The sequence below is a fragment of the Oryza glaberrima genome, chromosome 1 (assembly GCF_000147395.1).
Source record: "Oryza glaberrima chromosome 1, OglaRS2, whole genome shotgun sequence".
Lineage (NCBI taxonomy): Eukaryota > Viridiplantae > Streptophyta > Magnoliopsida > Poales > Poaceae > Oryza > Oryza glaberrima.
This window is the reverse complement of record NC_068326.1, coordinates 33,848,497-33,865,110: the sequence shown is the minus strand read 5'-3', so window position 1 is coordinate 33,865,110 and position 16,614 is coordinate 33,848,497. Positions and strand designations below refer to the sequence as shown.

Sequence of the window (16,614 nt, the reverse complement as noted above, 5' to 3'; positions counted from 1 at the left end):
ATATTTGTCACCAAAAGACAACTTAATTAGTTAATTAACTGACGGCTGTGCAGATAACGTGTCCTCCATTTGGAAACTGAGCTCCGCCGTCCGCCGCTATCGGCTTGAAACCGCCGCACCGTGCACTTGCCGCCAGGACTCGTCGGGTTTGCCACAAGGATCGATTACTGTGTCATCATCACAGCTCCAGCGGCCGCCGTCGTCGCCGTGGATCGAGATTACCTACAGTTGCAACGGTGACTGCAAGTTAGGCAGTCACATCCATTCGCAACCGTCGGATCAAACTGATCAACGACAGATAGTTATGCCACGTCACAACCAAGCTGCCAATGCTACAGTACATGCTACAGTGCGCTACAGGACTATGTGTGCGTGCTACAGTGTTCTGGTCAAATCTGAGCTGTTTTTCTTTGATCTAACGGTCACACAAGGACTGCTAAAGTTGCAGTCACCGTTGCAACTGCAGGTGATCTCGATCCCGTTGCCGTCCTCAACACCGTCGCCGGCGTCGAAACTGTCTCCGCCGGCGCCGCCACCGCCGCCGGCCCCACTGTCGCCTAGGGTTAGGGTTCGAGTCTGGGAAATCGGGTTGGGGAGGGAGATGGACAGCTGGGTGCAGGGGTAGATTGGTCTTTTTTAAAAAATATTTGACCTCTTTTGCCCGGAAACTATAAAATATTGCCTCCGGTGTCTCACAGCCAATTTCACAAATTTCGTAGTGTCCGTGGGCAAAGCTAAAATTTTGTGGTGTCTCACAACCAATTACACAATTTTCAGGTGTCCTATAACAAATTTTGCCTACTACGATAGGTTCGTATAAGTGAACGAACCATTCTCTAGTTCAAATTTGGTGGATAACACACATCATGCTTAGGTATACGTACCAAGAAGGCACAAGAACAAGTGAACAACCAACATTTCCTCCCAAATCCCCTTTCCCCCTCCTAAACCCTACTTCAAAAAAGCGGTTACCCACGAAGGAACCAAGCCCCAAACCCCTCCTTCCCCTTCCTCTCAAGCCGGCGCGGCCGACGAGCCCGCGGCAAAACCACGCAAAAAATCTGCCAAAAGAAGATCCCCCAAATCCGCCACCGCGCTCACGCCGGCGCAGCCATGGCGACCTCCTTCTCTTTCGGCTCTTCCGCCGCGTCGGGATCCACCGGCTCCTCCCCATTCTCCTTCTCCACCGGCACCGCCCAATCCGCCTTCTCCTTCTCTCAGCCCGCCGCCGCCGCCTCCTCCCCTGCCCCCGCCTCCGCCCCAGCCTTCGGCTCCTCCCTCTTCTCCTCCTCCTCCTCCGCCGCCGCTCCCACTTTTGGCTCCTCCCTATTCGGGTCCGCCCCCGCCGCCTCCGCCGCCGCCCCTGCCACCTCCTCATCCCCATCTCCGTTTGGCTTCGGATCCACCGGCTTCTCGTTCGGCCAATCCACCGCCGCCGCCGCGTCCGCCCCATCCATCTTCGGCGCGTCCTCCACCCCCGCCACCGCGACCACCCCTAGCGTATTCGGCGCCGCATCATCCGCGGCATCCACCCCCAACATCTTCGGCGGCGCCACCTCCTCCCCGGCGACCACCCCGAGCTTATTCGGCGGTGCTTCCTCCGCGGCTACCGCACCCAGTCCTTTCGGCGCCACCTCCGCCGCCGCCGCCGCACCCGGTCTGTTCGGGGCCGCCGCGTCCGCTGCTTCCGCGCCAAGCCTTTTCTCTGGCGCCGCCACGGGCTTTGGCTTTGGCTCAGCTGCGTCGGGCACCACCACTGCCGCGACCGCTGCTGCCTCGACACCGTCTTTCGGCTTCGGGTTGAACACCGGGGCCGCTGCATCGAGTACCACCACTACTTCGGCTTCCTCTCCGGCTCTAGGGTTTGGAGCAGGCACCGGCTCGGCGCTGTTTGGATCCACTACCTCTGCACCACTCTTCAGCACCACCACCGCCTCGTCCCCAGCGACCACGGCGTCCTTTGGCTTCTCATCGTCGCCAGCGACCGCCGCCTCTGCTCCGTCGTTCGGCTTCACACCGTCATCGGCAACCACCACGACCGCGAGCACCGCCCCTGCCTTGTTCTCTTCTGCATCTTCCGCTCCCGCCTTCTCCTTCACGAAGAGTAGCTCTGCTGCTCCCACCACGCCAGCGTCTGCTCCATCTACTGGCTTCTCCTTGGCCACTTCGCCGGCAGCACCTGCTCCCTCATTGTTCTCTAACACCAGTGCAGCAGCAAGCTCGTCTGCCACTTCTCTCAGCTTTCCGTTTGGCTCATCTTCTGCTTCTGCACCGGCATTTGCTTCTGCTTCTGCAACGAGCGCATCCACACCGTCAGCAGCTACTGCTTCCCCCGCGACATCAGGGTCATTGTTCTCGGTGCCAGCACCTGCTTCTTCTGCTGGTGGTTTCAGTTTCACAGTAGTACCATCGTCATCATCAGCTGCGGCTACTACAGCTACTACCACAACAGTCACAAGTGCATCGACATCTGCAGCCATGACAACGCCGGCTCCTTCAGCAACAACAACTGCTACACTATTTAGCCAGCAGAGAACTACACCAGCTTCTGCCTCAGCTCCATCAACACAGACACAGTCAATATTGTCATTCGGTGAGTGCTCATGTTCTTGTTAAAACTATTGTTTTATTTTCAGTTTAATTTGACCATACCATTTACATACCTTGATTTACCGGCAGTGAACAATTAAAATGTCACCCTCAAGCAAGTAACCATTTAGCTCATAACATCGCAAATAACTTATTTGTATCATCATTTGAGGACCCGATCATTGTGCATTTGCCTTTCCTATGCAATACAGGAAATTGTTGTTGTAACGCACTGTTTTGACTATAATCATTACCTTGCAATCTGTTTCCTAAATCTTGAGGTGTTCAGTCTATTTTGATTATCACTTTTCAGTCTATTTTGATGATGTCCAGATTTATGTTAAGCGGGTATTTTCAACAGGTGTTTCTACTGTAGCTGCAAGTACTTCAACCACCATCACAAGCACTAGTCAGGCAACTTCCTCAGCTGTTCAAGCTAGCAGCACTGGGTTTGTACAAATCCCGTCGATTTATCTCTAGCATACTTATTAAAGGGTCTGGGCTACAAGATATTGACCTTGTTCATGGCCTCCCTGTTCTTTTGGTGCAGTCCTACGACTACTGCTATCACTCCAGTAGCATCACAGGCACCTAAGCTACCATCAGAAATTGTTGGGAAAAATGTTGAGCAGGTACTGCACCTATTCTTTGCGGTTATAAGGTGTTGTTTTCTACTGCAACACTTACTTTCTAGTTTTGACTTTGCATTGTCTTGTTAATTACCTTGAGCAACACAGTAATATTTTACCGACGAACTTATCTATATTGTAGATTATTAGGGACTGGAATAATGAACTTCAAGATCGCACTGCGAAGTTCCGGAAGCATGCCACTGCAATATCTGAATGGGACAGGAGAATTCTGCAGAACAGGAATGTTCTTATAAGGCTTGAGGTATGTTCTTATTTTTACATTTTACAGCTCTTCTTTTCTAGTTCTGTTCATATGAACTTTTGCAGCTAGATCAATATCAGAAGATTTGATGGTTATATATTTACTTCTTTATTGCTGATTTGGTTTTGCAAAGTCATTTGCATAAAGACAATATTTATGAAAAATGATTACAATTAGTTGAAAGCAGGGTAGAAGGAAGCCTGGTTGGATTTGAATAGCCATGCTTACCCTATGGACTCTAGAATTTATCACTGGTAATGCAAACTTACAAAGACTTGGAGGTTTCATTCTTAGCAGTAGTTTTAAATTGAACATGAAACATGAATAATTATTTGATTATCTAGTAGATGATTGTCTTGCGCAATGCATGTTGATTTGACTTATTCATGTAAAGCCGATGTATTGTTGCTTTTAAAAGTGTACATGATTTTTTTTATTTATCCTCACCCTTTTGCATATATTTTATGTAATTTAGTTTTGATTATTGATGGAATGAGAAATTAGGAAAATGAAAAACTAGGAAGTCTGAAAGTGAACGAACTGCTTTTTCCTTGCTGTTCACTGGTGAGCTTTATCAGTCGAATGTAAAGCAGGGAAATGTGTATATCAATGCCCTATCACTAGTCAGACTGTGATTGAAGATGTAAAAACTATGCCAATATTCTGCCTTTGCGAAATACATGTGCAATGCTACCTCTGATCCAAATAACTTGTTTCAGCTCCCCTAATTTGATTCAAATACTTCACATGTGATCTCCTATAGTTTTTTCTAGGATGCTCTTGGTAAATATTGATAGCTATGATGATCTCCCTCTCAGCTGCCTATCGTTCACATTAGATTAATGCGAGAAGATATGTTCATTTCATGAATTTCTTCGTTTAGTACTAATTAAGTTAGTGCTGATGTTGTCTTCCCACCATTATCACCTCTTGAGCTGGTGCTTTTCTGGATAGATGTGTGTTAGCATGTATACATGTTTATATTACTCAAAAGAACTTTATATAATTAGATCATTTGCTGTGATTTAAAATAAATTTTATGTCCCTTGCAGGCTGAGGTGGCTAAAGTTGTTGAAACACAAACAAGCTTGGAGAGGCAACTTGAGTTAATAGAAACTCACCAGAAAGAGGTGGGTATGGATGCATATATTTCATGTCTTCTGCATACTCTAGTTATGACTTTTGTTTTTGTTGCATGCTTGTTTGCTCTTTCATTTGCTGATCCCCATGGATGACATCATAATATTGACTAGTGAATTGCTTTCCTGTAAGCTCATTATTTATATGCTATGCTGCCAGGGATGCATCATATTTCGGCTGTCATCTCCTTTTTTACACAATTGCGCACAATATGGTTAATGAAGATAGGTTGACTGATTTTTTTTTTAAGGATGACAAGCTTTCAACTGCCAAGCTGCATTTTAGAATGCATTAATATGGAATGCCTTTTCTAAGTTTTATGTCATCTAGAATACATTACAATTCTTATATTTTATAATCGTCTCATAAGCTGGGTTATTGGTATGGAGGAATTTTTTTTCCATGGCATCGTGATTATCCTCCCTCTGGATGGTAAGATGATCTTAAGGGGGCTACTAAAGTGGCAAGATGTGCAGAGGTGTTGTCGCTCTGCCTTGCCTCGCAGGAGAAAGAAAGGGTGAAATGGTAAGATGTTCAAGGACAGTTGAGTGTTGATAGTTCAGGTCCATCTCTTCCTTGCTCCCTCCAGCTTAGTGTCGCAGAACTTGCACCAGTGCCATCAGACTAGCTCTAGATCGCTGCCACTGTATCATTTCTGGCAGTGGCAGTGGTGGACAGCTAGACAAGCGGATGCATTGAAGCTCCACGACCGGTAGGCAAAGATGTCAGGCTCCCTTGCCAAGGTGGCCAGCAGAAGAGTGTATATTGATCTTGTCAGTGGCCTAGTGCTCTTCTCATAGCTGGGAGCGCACATGTCTCAATGCCGTCTTTTGGTCCAATGGTTTTTTTTTTCCTTTTATTTTCTCTTTCGCTTGTTAATTTCTTTCCCATTTTCTCCCATAACCAGGCTGTGCAGCCACTTTATGTGTCATCGCTTTGCCTTATGCCTCGCATAATTTGGTGTTGAGGCAGTGATATGTTACCTCATCTAGCTTTAACACCTTAACAATCAGGATTGTTCCCTATGGTTCAATGTTCACGGTTTCATAGATTTGATGTGACCATCACATGCTAAATTCATCAAAACTCTTATTTGAAATTCTGGTAGTATGGGAAATCCACGAATTGAGGTTTCTTCTTAATGAAAAGCTGTGGCCCATGGGGGCAGTCATTCCCCCACTGGTTGAGTTTTTTTAAATTTCTGTCCGTATGGCCTTTTGGGGGCAATGTAAACCTTGTACATGACATGTGATGCTTTTTTGTTTTTGCTTAAGACTAAATTCTGACTATGGTTTAATGTGCAAAGAAATTTCTTCGAGAATAATTTGTTGCAGTGCTAACAGAGTTATGTTTTGGTTGTTTACCCAGTGATGATTGCAGTTGCCATTTAAAAGTTCTGCTGTAGCCTGTAGTAATATGTTTGTTGTTTGCTTCCATAGTTCCATACTATGATGCTTTGGTCTGACCTCTTTAAGTGGGAAAAAAATTAATCGCATATGCTGTTTGAACTTCATTGCTACAAACTGAACTATCAATCAAAATTTTGGTGTTCCATAATTTGGTACTTGGCTAAACTGTGACTATTCCGATATTAACCACCAGGTACTGGCTAGTGAACAACTCGTTATATAATTGCAGGTTGACAAGGCTCTGCAGAGCATGGAGGAGGAAGCAGAGCGGGTATTCCAGGATGAACGGCTGTTGCTTCGTGAAGATGAGGCTGCTTCTGCAAGAGATACAATGTTAGTCACCATTTGGATTCAGCTACTTCCATCTGTTTGTATTTAGTAACAGTAATGCAAATAAATAGTGCACCACACTTCGGGAACAAAAATTAAGACAATTGCTTTAAAACGATTTAGGATGCACTGAAATGTTTGATTGGACAGATTATGGATGATTGCTTATCGGGATGAATTTAAATATTATATATTGTAAAGATAACAAATGGCTTAGAACAAGTTGTCTAGGGCTGAATTCGTTTGTTGCAGTTGGGAACTAATCTCCTGTGCACGCAAAATGGTGTAACTCATTAGCACATGATTAATTAAGTATTAGCTATTTTTATTTTTGAAAAATGGATTAATATGATTTTTTAAAGCAACTTCCGTATATAATTTTTTTTTGCAAAAAACGCACCGTTTAGCAGTTTGAAAAGAGTGCATGCGGAAAACGAGGGAGGTGAGTTGGGAAAGATAACAAACGAACACAGCCTAGGCATTTAAGCAATTCTGAAGGCGACAGTTTTTGGAGAAGTTCCTTTTGGAAACGTGGCATGAATAATCTGCACATGATCTAAAATAAATGCAGCTTAAGCTAAGTAAATGCTGTGCATTGCTTAAAAATATTCCTGAATCGAATAACATACGATATTCTTTGTTTCCTGAGTGGCCTGTCTCAATAGTGGTGTTATTACTCGAAATATGTGCATAATCTATTCTGCCCCACTCAGTTGCTTAGCTTGGTTTTTCTTTTTTTGAGGAATTGCCAAATTGGCTGACAAAGCTGTTTTTTTTTTGTTTATGAGGACAAATGATTATGTTAATGTTTTATTATATCATAATATACATCATCAGCTTAACAGAATAATTTTGCAATGCCAAGGTTTGAGCAATCTGAAACTGTGGAGAATGAATTGCAACATATGACAGAACAAGTGAAGTCCATCATTCAGACATTGAATGCTACTCAGGTAAGTATTCTGGTTGCAGTACTTGTCTAGTGATGACTTGTGTCTTAGACATCAGCCTCCTCCAATCCAGGGTGCTGAGTTTGAGACTGCTGATAGTATGACACCATTTGATGTTGCTGTCCGGATACTGGATAATCAACTGCGTTCTTTAATGTGGATCGATGAGAAGGTTGGTAACTCAAGTATACCACTTTATGCTCATATTTTTGAGGTGGCTTTAGTTACTTATCGCAGGCTTACAGCCTCACAGTTTGTGAGGGTATTTGTGCTACTGTGCTAGGCTGCAAGCAATAATATTGATTTGACGCAGAATGATATTTCCAGATTTTATGCTAGGCTTTAGTAGAATCCTTTCGGCTTAGGAACTTGATCCCCTTTTATTGCACTGTTACATAGAATCTTGCCTTTGACCAAATAATGAAAGCATATCCTTCTGCTTTTATATACTGTCCTGTTGAATCTTGTTTTTTTTACCTATGCTCTACTTTTCGCATGGTTTGGTGAATCTTACCTTTGCTTTGAGCAAAAGTGCAAAACCAGAGAAACTTGATCCCAATTGTTCTTTTCTTCCTTTAAGTGATATTTGGTGTATCAATGCCACATGTTTTGCATAGTGATTATTTGGTGGAATTAGTTTTCAGTCTTTTTTTGCAAAGTCTGTAATTGACCCTTTGTCCATTTTTCATAGGCTAATGAGTTCTCAAGTAGAATACAGAGGCTACCTAACAACAGTGCTGCAGCTGAACGTGACTCTGGAATGCCAAGGTTTTGGTTAAGCTGATGATCCAATCCTGGATGGACATTTGCATCTTGTTCTGATCGAAGCCAGTAAACATGCTATTTTTCGGTGGATGTGTTGCCCCCCAGCAAAAGTTTCACTGTTCCTCTCATTCAAGTACATGATGTACCGAACTGATGTTATTCGTTGGGATTTTAACTGCTGATGTTAACAATGCCTTGTAACAGTCGCGTACATTGGCTTCAGCAATCAGTGAACTGTTTCAACTCACTTTGGTCTTTGGACGAGGAAACAAGAGGCTTTGCGAGATACCGTTCATTATTGGTTCCAGGTGTGTTCAGATCTGTTGAGCTGAAAAGTAGATGCTATATGATGCGTTGGGTGGGCTAAGTACCTGGCTACCTGCATCAATTGAGCTACGCCTTATGAGCTTCTTACCAGGGACCAGCGGATATCTTGAGCCTTTTCTTGCGATCCTGTAATCTCAAATCGCTGTCCTCCAGTTGCACTAGAAAGCTTCGGGGTCCTGTAAGATTGCACGATTTGCATTTCTAAACTACATGCTATATGTTCACCTAACTACTTGTGCATGGCGCGTGTTCATGATCTGCCATTATCAGATCAAGATTGCGCCTATACAAGAAAGATAATATAATTCTTTACCTCAAACTCATAGCTTGGTACATGTAGCCTGTCAGATAGCGAAAGTTATCGGAAAATTAGGCATATGCTCCACATGGTTGAGGCGTATCTTAGCATCGCCAACAATTCCCTTGCAAATAGAAGTAAGCACTAAGCATAGTTCTTTAGATCATCAGTTGATGTTCTTTTCCACTTGGGATTCCATTCAACGGCAAGTGGCATTACCATGTGCAAGATGGGACTCGAGCAGAGGTAAGTATATTGTACTATACCATATACACTTCAAACTTAAGAACACAGGGATCAAATCAAACAAAAACTATCATCAACGGCCAGTTGCTGTCAGATTAAAACATCTATATGCTGTGAAGTCGAAAGCACATGCTCCCCCAGTTAGCACCTCGCTCCCCCCCTCTCATGGATGGTTGGAAGGAACACAGATACCAGCAAAAGGAAATCTGGAAAGAGAAACCTGTCAATAGAAGCACATGCCCCCTCCATGTGAAGGCTGATGCCCGAGGGAGTGAGGGATTAGAGAGAATCCCATTTGCAACGGCTTGGGGAGAGCCTAGGAGTCCCACATGGGCGAATTAAAGCACAATCTTCTCTCTAACCAAAGTCCGTATCGATGCTGTGAAGCACAAGCCAACAATAATGCATCCATGTATTGTACTACTACTAGTACCAGTACAAGTAGTGGAGTCTAATCCTTATAAAGTTAGCCTCAACCGCCGGTGTATCAGTATGCTGGTGTGATAAGATGGGCTGCTAATCAGGGCCGTCTGCTGCGTGACACGCTGTGTCAACTATGCAAAGCCAGTGTAGCCAGTAGTGGTAGCCTCCATCTTTAGAACTCTTGATGAGCATTTGAGCCTCACAAGCAAGTTTCAGAGTGCGAGTCATTATAGCTTGCGCCGACCCGCGCCGCACCCGCATCACAACCCCACTCGACCACCATTCATTACTACGAGCACATCTTTTTTTTTGCTCCATATCTTTCTCCCTTGCTTTGTGGTCCTTTCAAAGAAGCCCATAAAATTTCTCAAGAAACTTTAATCGCTTGGCGCAAAGGTAACACATACGGAAGAGAAGAAAAAAAAAAAGCGAGCAATCGCTCTACATTTACAATAAGAACATCCAAAGCGGAACGCAATAAACAAAGGCCTCCGTGTTTTGCCTTTAGCTAGCACGAGGAATCGCCGATTACAATTGCTCGCGCTAGACAACATGGACCAAGCTCCATCCAGGTAGAAAACAAATAACCCTATAGTGATATGCTACATCATATCATATGAAAATGTGACATGAGCTGAAAATCTTTATAAGCCATGACGACCATCACATATATATCGCCAGAGGGAGGGGCAAGCCAAACAAACACAAGGACACCATCGAGGATCGGGGGAAAGCAACGCGGCAGCGGACGGCCCGGGGCAAGATCGTAGGGACCCATGCCCTCTTCTTCTTCTACCATTTTGGTGTGACACCCTAGCACAGGAGGAGAGGCTTTGTATATTACAAGGCGACCAAAACCTAAGCAACACTGAATTTTTGCAGCCGTGCCGGCCAGGAGAGCGAGGTTCCTTGCTCCGGGCTCGGCGGTGCACGTTGTCACGGTCCGCCGCGGCGGCGGCGGTGGTGCGGAACGGGCGCGCGCTAGTGGTGCGGCAATGGCACCGGCGACTGCGCCAACGCCGGGGCGGGCTTGGGACACTGGTAGCACTTGGCGAAGAGCCCGAACGTGTCGATCTGCCTGATGAAGTTGACCATGCTGGCCCAGCCGCCGAGCCCGAAGCCCACCACGAGCACCCACACCACGATGAACATGTTGAGCACGAACATCCCCGTCCAGCTCGGCAGGAAGAACGGTGGCTTCTCCGCCGCGTTCTGTTGCAAACAACAACATAAACCCTCGTCAAAAAAGAGATGCGTATTGTAGATTCTCAACATAAAACATGGTTGGTGCTTGCTGGTTTGATTCGCCGTGCCGCGTCCGTACTACCACGCACGTTCGGTCGATCGCCTTTCGGAAAGGCGCGGAAAAAGGAAGGGGATCGAGAGGGAAAGGCTACCCACGCACAAAAATCTCCCAAACCCCTCCCCCCACGCGCGAAAAAAGCTAAGCTAGCCGCGCGCGCCCCCTGACCTGACGGGCGCGACGGCGACCACCGCGCCATCGCCTCCGGCTACGCGCCAAGCGGAAGTCTTACATATGTCCCACCCGCGATAGCAGCGCCGGCGCGAAAACATCAGCAGCGCGTCCGTCCCACCTCATCCACCGCGGCGTCAACCGTTGCTTTCCGCGCGTTTCTTCGCGTCGTCGCGCACGGTGCACAGAGAGTCTACGGGTGGATTCGTCCGCTGTACCGAGCCGCGCGGCAGCAGCCAGCCAGATAAGCAGGGACCACCTTTGGTTGGGCTCCTAATCTGGGACACTATACATGGGAGCAGTAGCGCACCAGAACTGGGCACGGTCACTAAACCAAAGTGACTAGGCTAAGCTAACCTCTCTTGGGGAAGATTCTGCCAAAGCAGCGGCCAGAATCGAGAAAAGGGGGGGGGGGGGGGGGGGGGGGGGGGGGGGGGGGGCTGCTTGGAATTAATGTGGTTGTTGGCTGGATTCAATGATTGGGGATTTGCCCATGTATGAGGTGGGCCCCGGGCACGGCCCGGCTGTGCTTTTGCATTCAACACGAACTGCTGCTTGCTTCTGCTGCCTGCGCACAGATCTCCACTGTCTATTCTATTGCCTGTGTGTTCCAGTCTCGCCACTGTTGATGATGGCTCGACCGATCCGCTGCTCAGCTATAGCAACACGGAGGAAGCGTCGATGAAATCCATCGAACCCAGTTGTTAGTATAAGTTGGCCGTCACGTTGCATTCGCCCTAGCTTGCACTAGTACCTGCCATTGAATGCGTGGATGGATGGACGAGGCGGTGTACCGGAACAAAAACATGCATGCAGCGATGATGATGGGGCATAGTTAGGGCATGTGCAGAGAGGTTCTTGAGGTTACCATGCGCGCGGAGGCCGTACGGTAGGTGAGGATGTGGGCGAGTGCCGGGATGATGTAGACGGTGAAGCTGACGAGGAGCGCGCCGACGGCGGAGTTGATGGGGCCGAAGAAGGGGAAGATGATGGCGAGGAACCAGATGGGGACGACGATGGGGAGCCGCGCGAGCGCCCTGAGGCAGATGCTCTTGGTGTCGTGCATGCCGATCACCTTCTCCCACACGAAGTAGAGCGGCGTGCACGCGAACCCGAACGTGATGAACTGGTGGATCAGCATCAGTATCACCGCCGCATCGCGCCACCCGGTCTTGGGCAGCAGCGAGAAGGCGTTGGAGTGGGTCAGCAGCTCATCCCCGAACGCCCAGTACATGGCCGACGCCGACGGCAGCGTCAGCGTGAACACGTACAGCGTCGCCAGCAGGTAGATGTACTTGAACTTGGCCGGTTTCCACATCGCGTGCATGATCTCCCTGCACCAACCCACAAACAGCCACCCCCAATCAGTCATTATTTTCTTTTCTTGCAGGTTATTAATCAACAAATCAACGGACAAAACGGCCTCGGCACATGCGAGTCAATGATGCTGAGACTTTAATCAGCTTGATCAAATGATACGGCCAAAAAGTAGGACTACTACTACAGCTGCTGCTTCTCCTAGTCACGCAGGGAGGATACATGCAAGGATCGCGGCGGCAGGGGGAATCTCGCAATTGCTTTCTTTCTTTCACCAACACATGTATCCGCCACAGGTCAAATGATGGAGGAGCCGACAAATACGGCCAAATAAGGCCGTTGCCAATAATAATTTATACCACTAAATACGAGTACTAATCACCTAAAAACTCTGCTCCACAGCTAGCGAAGATCCCATCCCATGCATGTTATGCTAATGGTCTCATGTCGCTACCAAACTGGGCTTTGAATTAGCCTGAGACCAGAAGTGGTGAGGGGCATTGTCAAGATGGACAAAGACACTCACATTCTTCAATTGGGAAGCAATTCTCAAAGCAGGTCTGTGTCCCCTTCGCCCCACTAAGCTAAACTTTCCCATGCAAGCCTAGCAGCATAATAGTAGTAGTAAGATATAAATGGAATCATCATTGGATGATTTGGCACCAAGATGTCCCAATCCATGATGGAAATCATTTCACCCCGTTGGATTAGGGCAACTAGCACGGAATTGCATAGCTTGATGTGAACTCCGCACTAGCTGAATTGAATGAAGCTGGCCCCCCTTATCATTCCATTCCATTTCCAACCCATCAAAAGCATTTTCAATTCTCACAACTATGAAACAAGTACTGGTAGCACTACATTAAATTTTTGAAGCTAGGAGATACTATATATACTACTATAAGATCATCAAATCTCCAATCCGAACTGCATGCGACCACTAAGGCACTAACGACCATCGCATTTTGAAGGAACAGCGCACTGAAACGCTAATTATTCCTCGCATGGGCCTCTAATCATGCCAAAGCAAAAACACACTCAATAATCCAAGCAATAGATTAGGCACATAAACGAGCAATGGGAATAAAGGGGCTCAAGGAGTCTATTCTAATGCATAGTGGCCCATTCTTTTCTCCCCTAAACCATCGCGTGTACTAGCAGGGGACCTTTTGGATGCATCACCAGTTCAGCACATCGCACATGCACATGAACGCACCGAGCTTTAGCAGCTGGATCGATCTTTATAAATTTTTATCGACCGATATCAATCGATCAGCCGACTAATGGTCGCAAGCTAACGCAGCTGTTTCCCACCGCGCACAGGCTTGGAATTTTTAAGTGCCCCTATCCATCCATTGGGATCTGTACGCCATAGAGCTAACTAGCTGCAAAGCTACAGCTACGTGTGTTTTAATTAAGCTTAGTAGTAGTAGTAGTACTTACTATACTACACTGTGACCAGTGAGGTGCGAGTACCAGCACCATGGAGGGGGACCAATGGAATGGAAACCAGAACCTGATTTCCAATCGGGACATGTCCTCCACATTGGCAGGCAAAAGCTGCAGCTAGTGAAAAGTTCTCCCTCACTTCACTTCCTCAGGAGGATTAGCTTGTAGTCCTAGTACTAATACTACTGTACAGTAATTAACAACTGGACAAACAGAGCAAGTTCTGCTTTGCTTACACTGTGACGGCGTGGCCGCCGAAGGTGTAGAGGATGTTGGTGGCGCCGGTGAAGTACAGCACCAGCTTGGTTGGACCGGTGTGGGTGATGCCTTCGGCCTGCGACGCAAACGATCATCAGTCACTGCAAACCCAAGCTAAATGGACATGTAGTAGACGCGATGGATGATCGAGAAAGTGACAAGGACAGTTTCCCTCTTCTTATCTCACCTGGCCGTTGAGGAGGGCGGCGATGGCGAGGTACCAAGCGGTATAGGTGGTCATGCCAAGGCCCAGGAAGGACCAGATCCGGTAGTTGTGGAACGACGGGATGAACACCGTGGTGGCGCAGCACGCGCCGAAGATGTACGTCCACGTCCGCTTGTCCAGCCGGTCGTTGATGTAGTAGATGTTACTGAAGAAAACACCACCAAATTACCGGTCAGGTTTTCAGCCCATCCGCACAAACCCAATCTGTCACCACGACACACTGTTGCGCAGCAGCACGGCTACATATTTACACTGGCGCTGCGAAGTGACAGTGGGAGAGTGATGGTTGGTTGGTTGAGTTGGGGAGGAAAGGAATTTGACCTCGCGCAGGCGATCAGCTGGATGACGGAGCCGAAGAGGAGGAACGTGCAGTTGAAGGCGAGTCCGGCCGCCTTCCAGTACGGGCCCAGTAGCCCATCCAGCACCTCGAACCACTGCCACCAGTCAACGTCACAAGCTTCTCCCATTAGCCCCAGTTGTTAGTATAGTAACTATAGTTGTGTAGTTATGCAAAATTTGCAGTAATAAGTGATTAATTGAACAAGGATTAAGGATGAGCTCGATTCAGGCTCGGCTTTCATTTCGGCAAGCAACCAGAAGAGAGCCATGGGAGGCAGGGGATCCAATACCCCCTGCCATTTTCACAAAAGAAAAGGAGGCATTTTTCAAGCCAGTAAGGATCGAAAACGACCAAACGGAAGGGGAAAAAAATGCGTGCTCGAGAAAAATGTGTTTTCGATTATGCCACATAAAGACGGGGATAAGAAGCTGTAACAATCCGTTACTGATGAGGAGGAGGATACGAAGAAGCGACAAGGCCAGCACGGCCATGGCATGACAAGGCGGGGCGGGTACCTGGATGACGTGGTTCTTGAAGCTGACGCCTTCCTTCTCCTTGCGGGAGCGGTACTCGACGTAGAGGACGCTGATTAGGTAGGCGGTCCAGCTGCCCATGAAACCGTAGAACAGCTGCAGCAGCACGCCCGAGAGCATCCCGAGCTGCGAGAAGGAGTACGGCAGCGTCAGGAGCACCTGCGCGACCTGCAGAAACCCACCACCAGGAAATTCAGAAATTCAGTCACGCTGCCTTTCGGATTCGTCTCGATATGATTCCTTCATCGAGCGAGCTGCATGGCCGCGATGGCGGCCATGGCGGAGCAGGATGAGTTATACCTGGTTAGAGGCGCAGCTGAACCAGGCGTCCCAGACGGAGCCGCCGTGCCAGAGCAGGTTCTTCATGCTGAACTTGCCGCCGCCGCCGTGGTGGTCGTCGGCGCCGTGCTCCCCGGCGCTGACGCCCATCACCCCGACCTCCTCCTCCTTGCCGTTGCTGTCAGCCACGATGGCCTCCTCCGCCTGCTCGCGCGGCACCATGCTGACCACGCCGCCCTTCCCCGTCGTCACCTGCGTGAGTGCGTACGGACGGACGTCGGATCAAGATCCAGGACAGCACAATATGACTTAACAAAACAGAGCAGGAAACCGACCCCGCCAATAAAAAAAACAACACCACCAGCAGCAGCAGCAAGAAGAAGAAGAAGAAGAGCACCAACCTTTCTCGCTACACAAAAGATGATCTGGAGATCGCGCTCAAGGAAGCCGGGGCGAGTGATGGGGGAGCAGTAAATGCAGGGTGCCGGTGGAGAGTGATGGCTGGAATGGTATATGATATGGAATGGAATTTACTGTGCTATCGAGGCGAGTCCCTGCACACTGTTCGTTCTCCGCTGCTAGCTAGGAGTACGAGCGTCGTGGCCGGCGCCGCCCGGGCTGCACTGTTTAAAGGCAGAGCCGGAGTTGCAGCAGCAGCAGGAGGAGGAGGATGGCCAAGATTACGGGGCTTTCTCCTTCACTTGCTCTGCTTCTTCTCAGCTATAGGTCCTCTCCTCTGCCCAGTCTTTCCTCTGTTCCTCCTTTATGAGGGAGTAATGCGGAAGAGGGGGCTAGAAAGAGAAGCGCGGCGCTCGTAGGGCTGTAGGGGGGAGGGACGGGCGAACGAGCGCTAGAGAGGGATGAGCTGGTGATGGAGAGAGAGGGGAAGGAAGAGGAAGATGGGGAGGGAAATGGAAACGCTTGCGGCTTTATAATAACGAACACTCCGCCTCGGCTCAGCGGCCTGGACTGGCCTTCCAGGAGGCAAGAGGCAAAGACCTTTCAGAGTTTCTCGCCTTTTTTTAACTATTTTTTAGCACAAAAAAATAGCTGTAAGTTGTTTGGATCCAAGGGTTATTTTGAGAACTATTTGGCGTTTAATGCACTTTCCCATAAAGATAGAGGGAGAGAAAAGACACTTTTTCAGTAAGTCCCACCCAAAAGAGCCCTTGAGGGAGATAGTTTTTTTTAATGGGTTATTTTCAAATAGCCTTGAAATAGCTCACGTGTTTGGAACTTTTAGGCTATTTGGGGTTATTTGAGGGCGGGCTAAAAAATAACTCATTGATTCAAAAAGGGCCATAGTGTACTATTTTCTTTGACTCTAAATGTTATGGACCATATCTATAAATCTATATATGTGCATA

The 16,614-nt window shown here is 47.8% G+C and overlaps 2 protein-coding genes across 2 annotated transcripts; one reads left to right on the top strand and one right to left on the bottom strand.

Annotated features, from left to right (window-relative positions):
• Positions 1-972: 972 nt before the first annotated feature.
• On the top strand, positions 973-8,363 carry LOC127760073 (nuclear pore complex protein NUP62). Its single transcript, XM_052284282.1, has 9 exons — positions 973-2,593; positions 2,951-3,038; positions 3,140-3,221; positions 3,361-3,483; positions 4,536-4,613; positions 6,262-6,365; positions 7,228-7,315; positions 7,386-7,484; positions 8,004-8,363. Exons 1-9 carry the CDS (start codon positions 1,114-1,116, stop codon positions 8,094-8,096), a joined length of 2,235 nt encoding a protein of 744 aa, XP_052140242.1. The 5' UTR covers positions 973-1,113; the 3' UTR covers positions 8,097-8,363.
• Positions 8,364-9,849: 1,486 nt separating this feature from the next.
• Positions 9,850-16,156, bottom strand: LOC127760075 (auxin transporter-like protein 1). Its single transcript, XM_052284283.1, has 8 exons — positions 15,649-16,156; positions 15,269-15,499; positions 14,951-15,136; positions 14,417-14,529; positions 14,057-14,240; positions 13,848-13,945; positions 11,714-12,179; positions 9,850-10,583 (listed from the first exon to the last, which is right to left on the bottom strand). The coding sequence occupies exons 2-8, from the start codon at positions 15,467-15,469 to the stop codon at positions 10,353-10,355; spliced, it is 1,479 nt and encodes a 492-aa protein (XP_052140243.1). The 5' UTR covers positions 15,470-15,499; positions 15,649-16,156; the 3' UTR covers positions 9,850-10,352.
• Between the last annotated feature and the right edge of the window lie 458 nt (positions 16,157-16,614).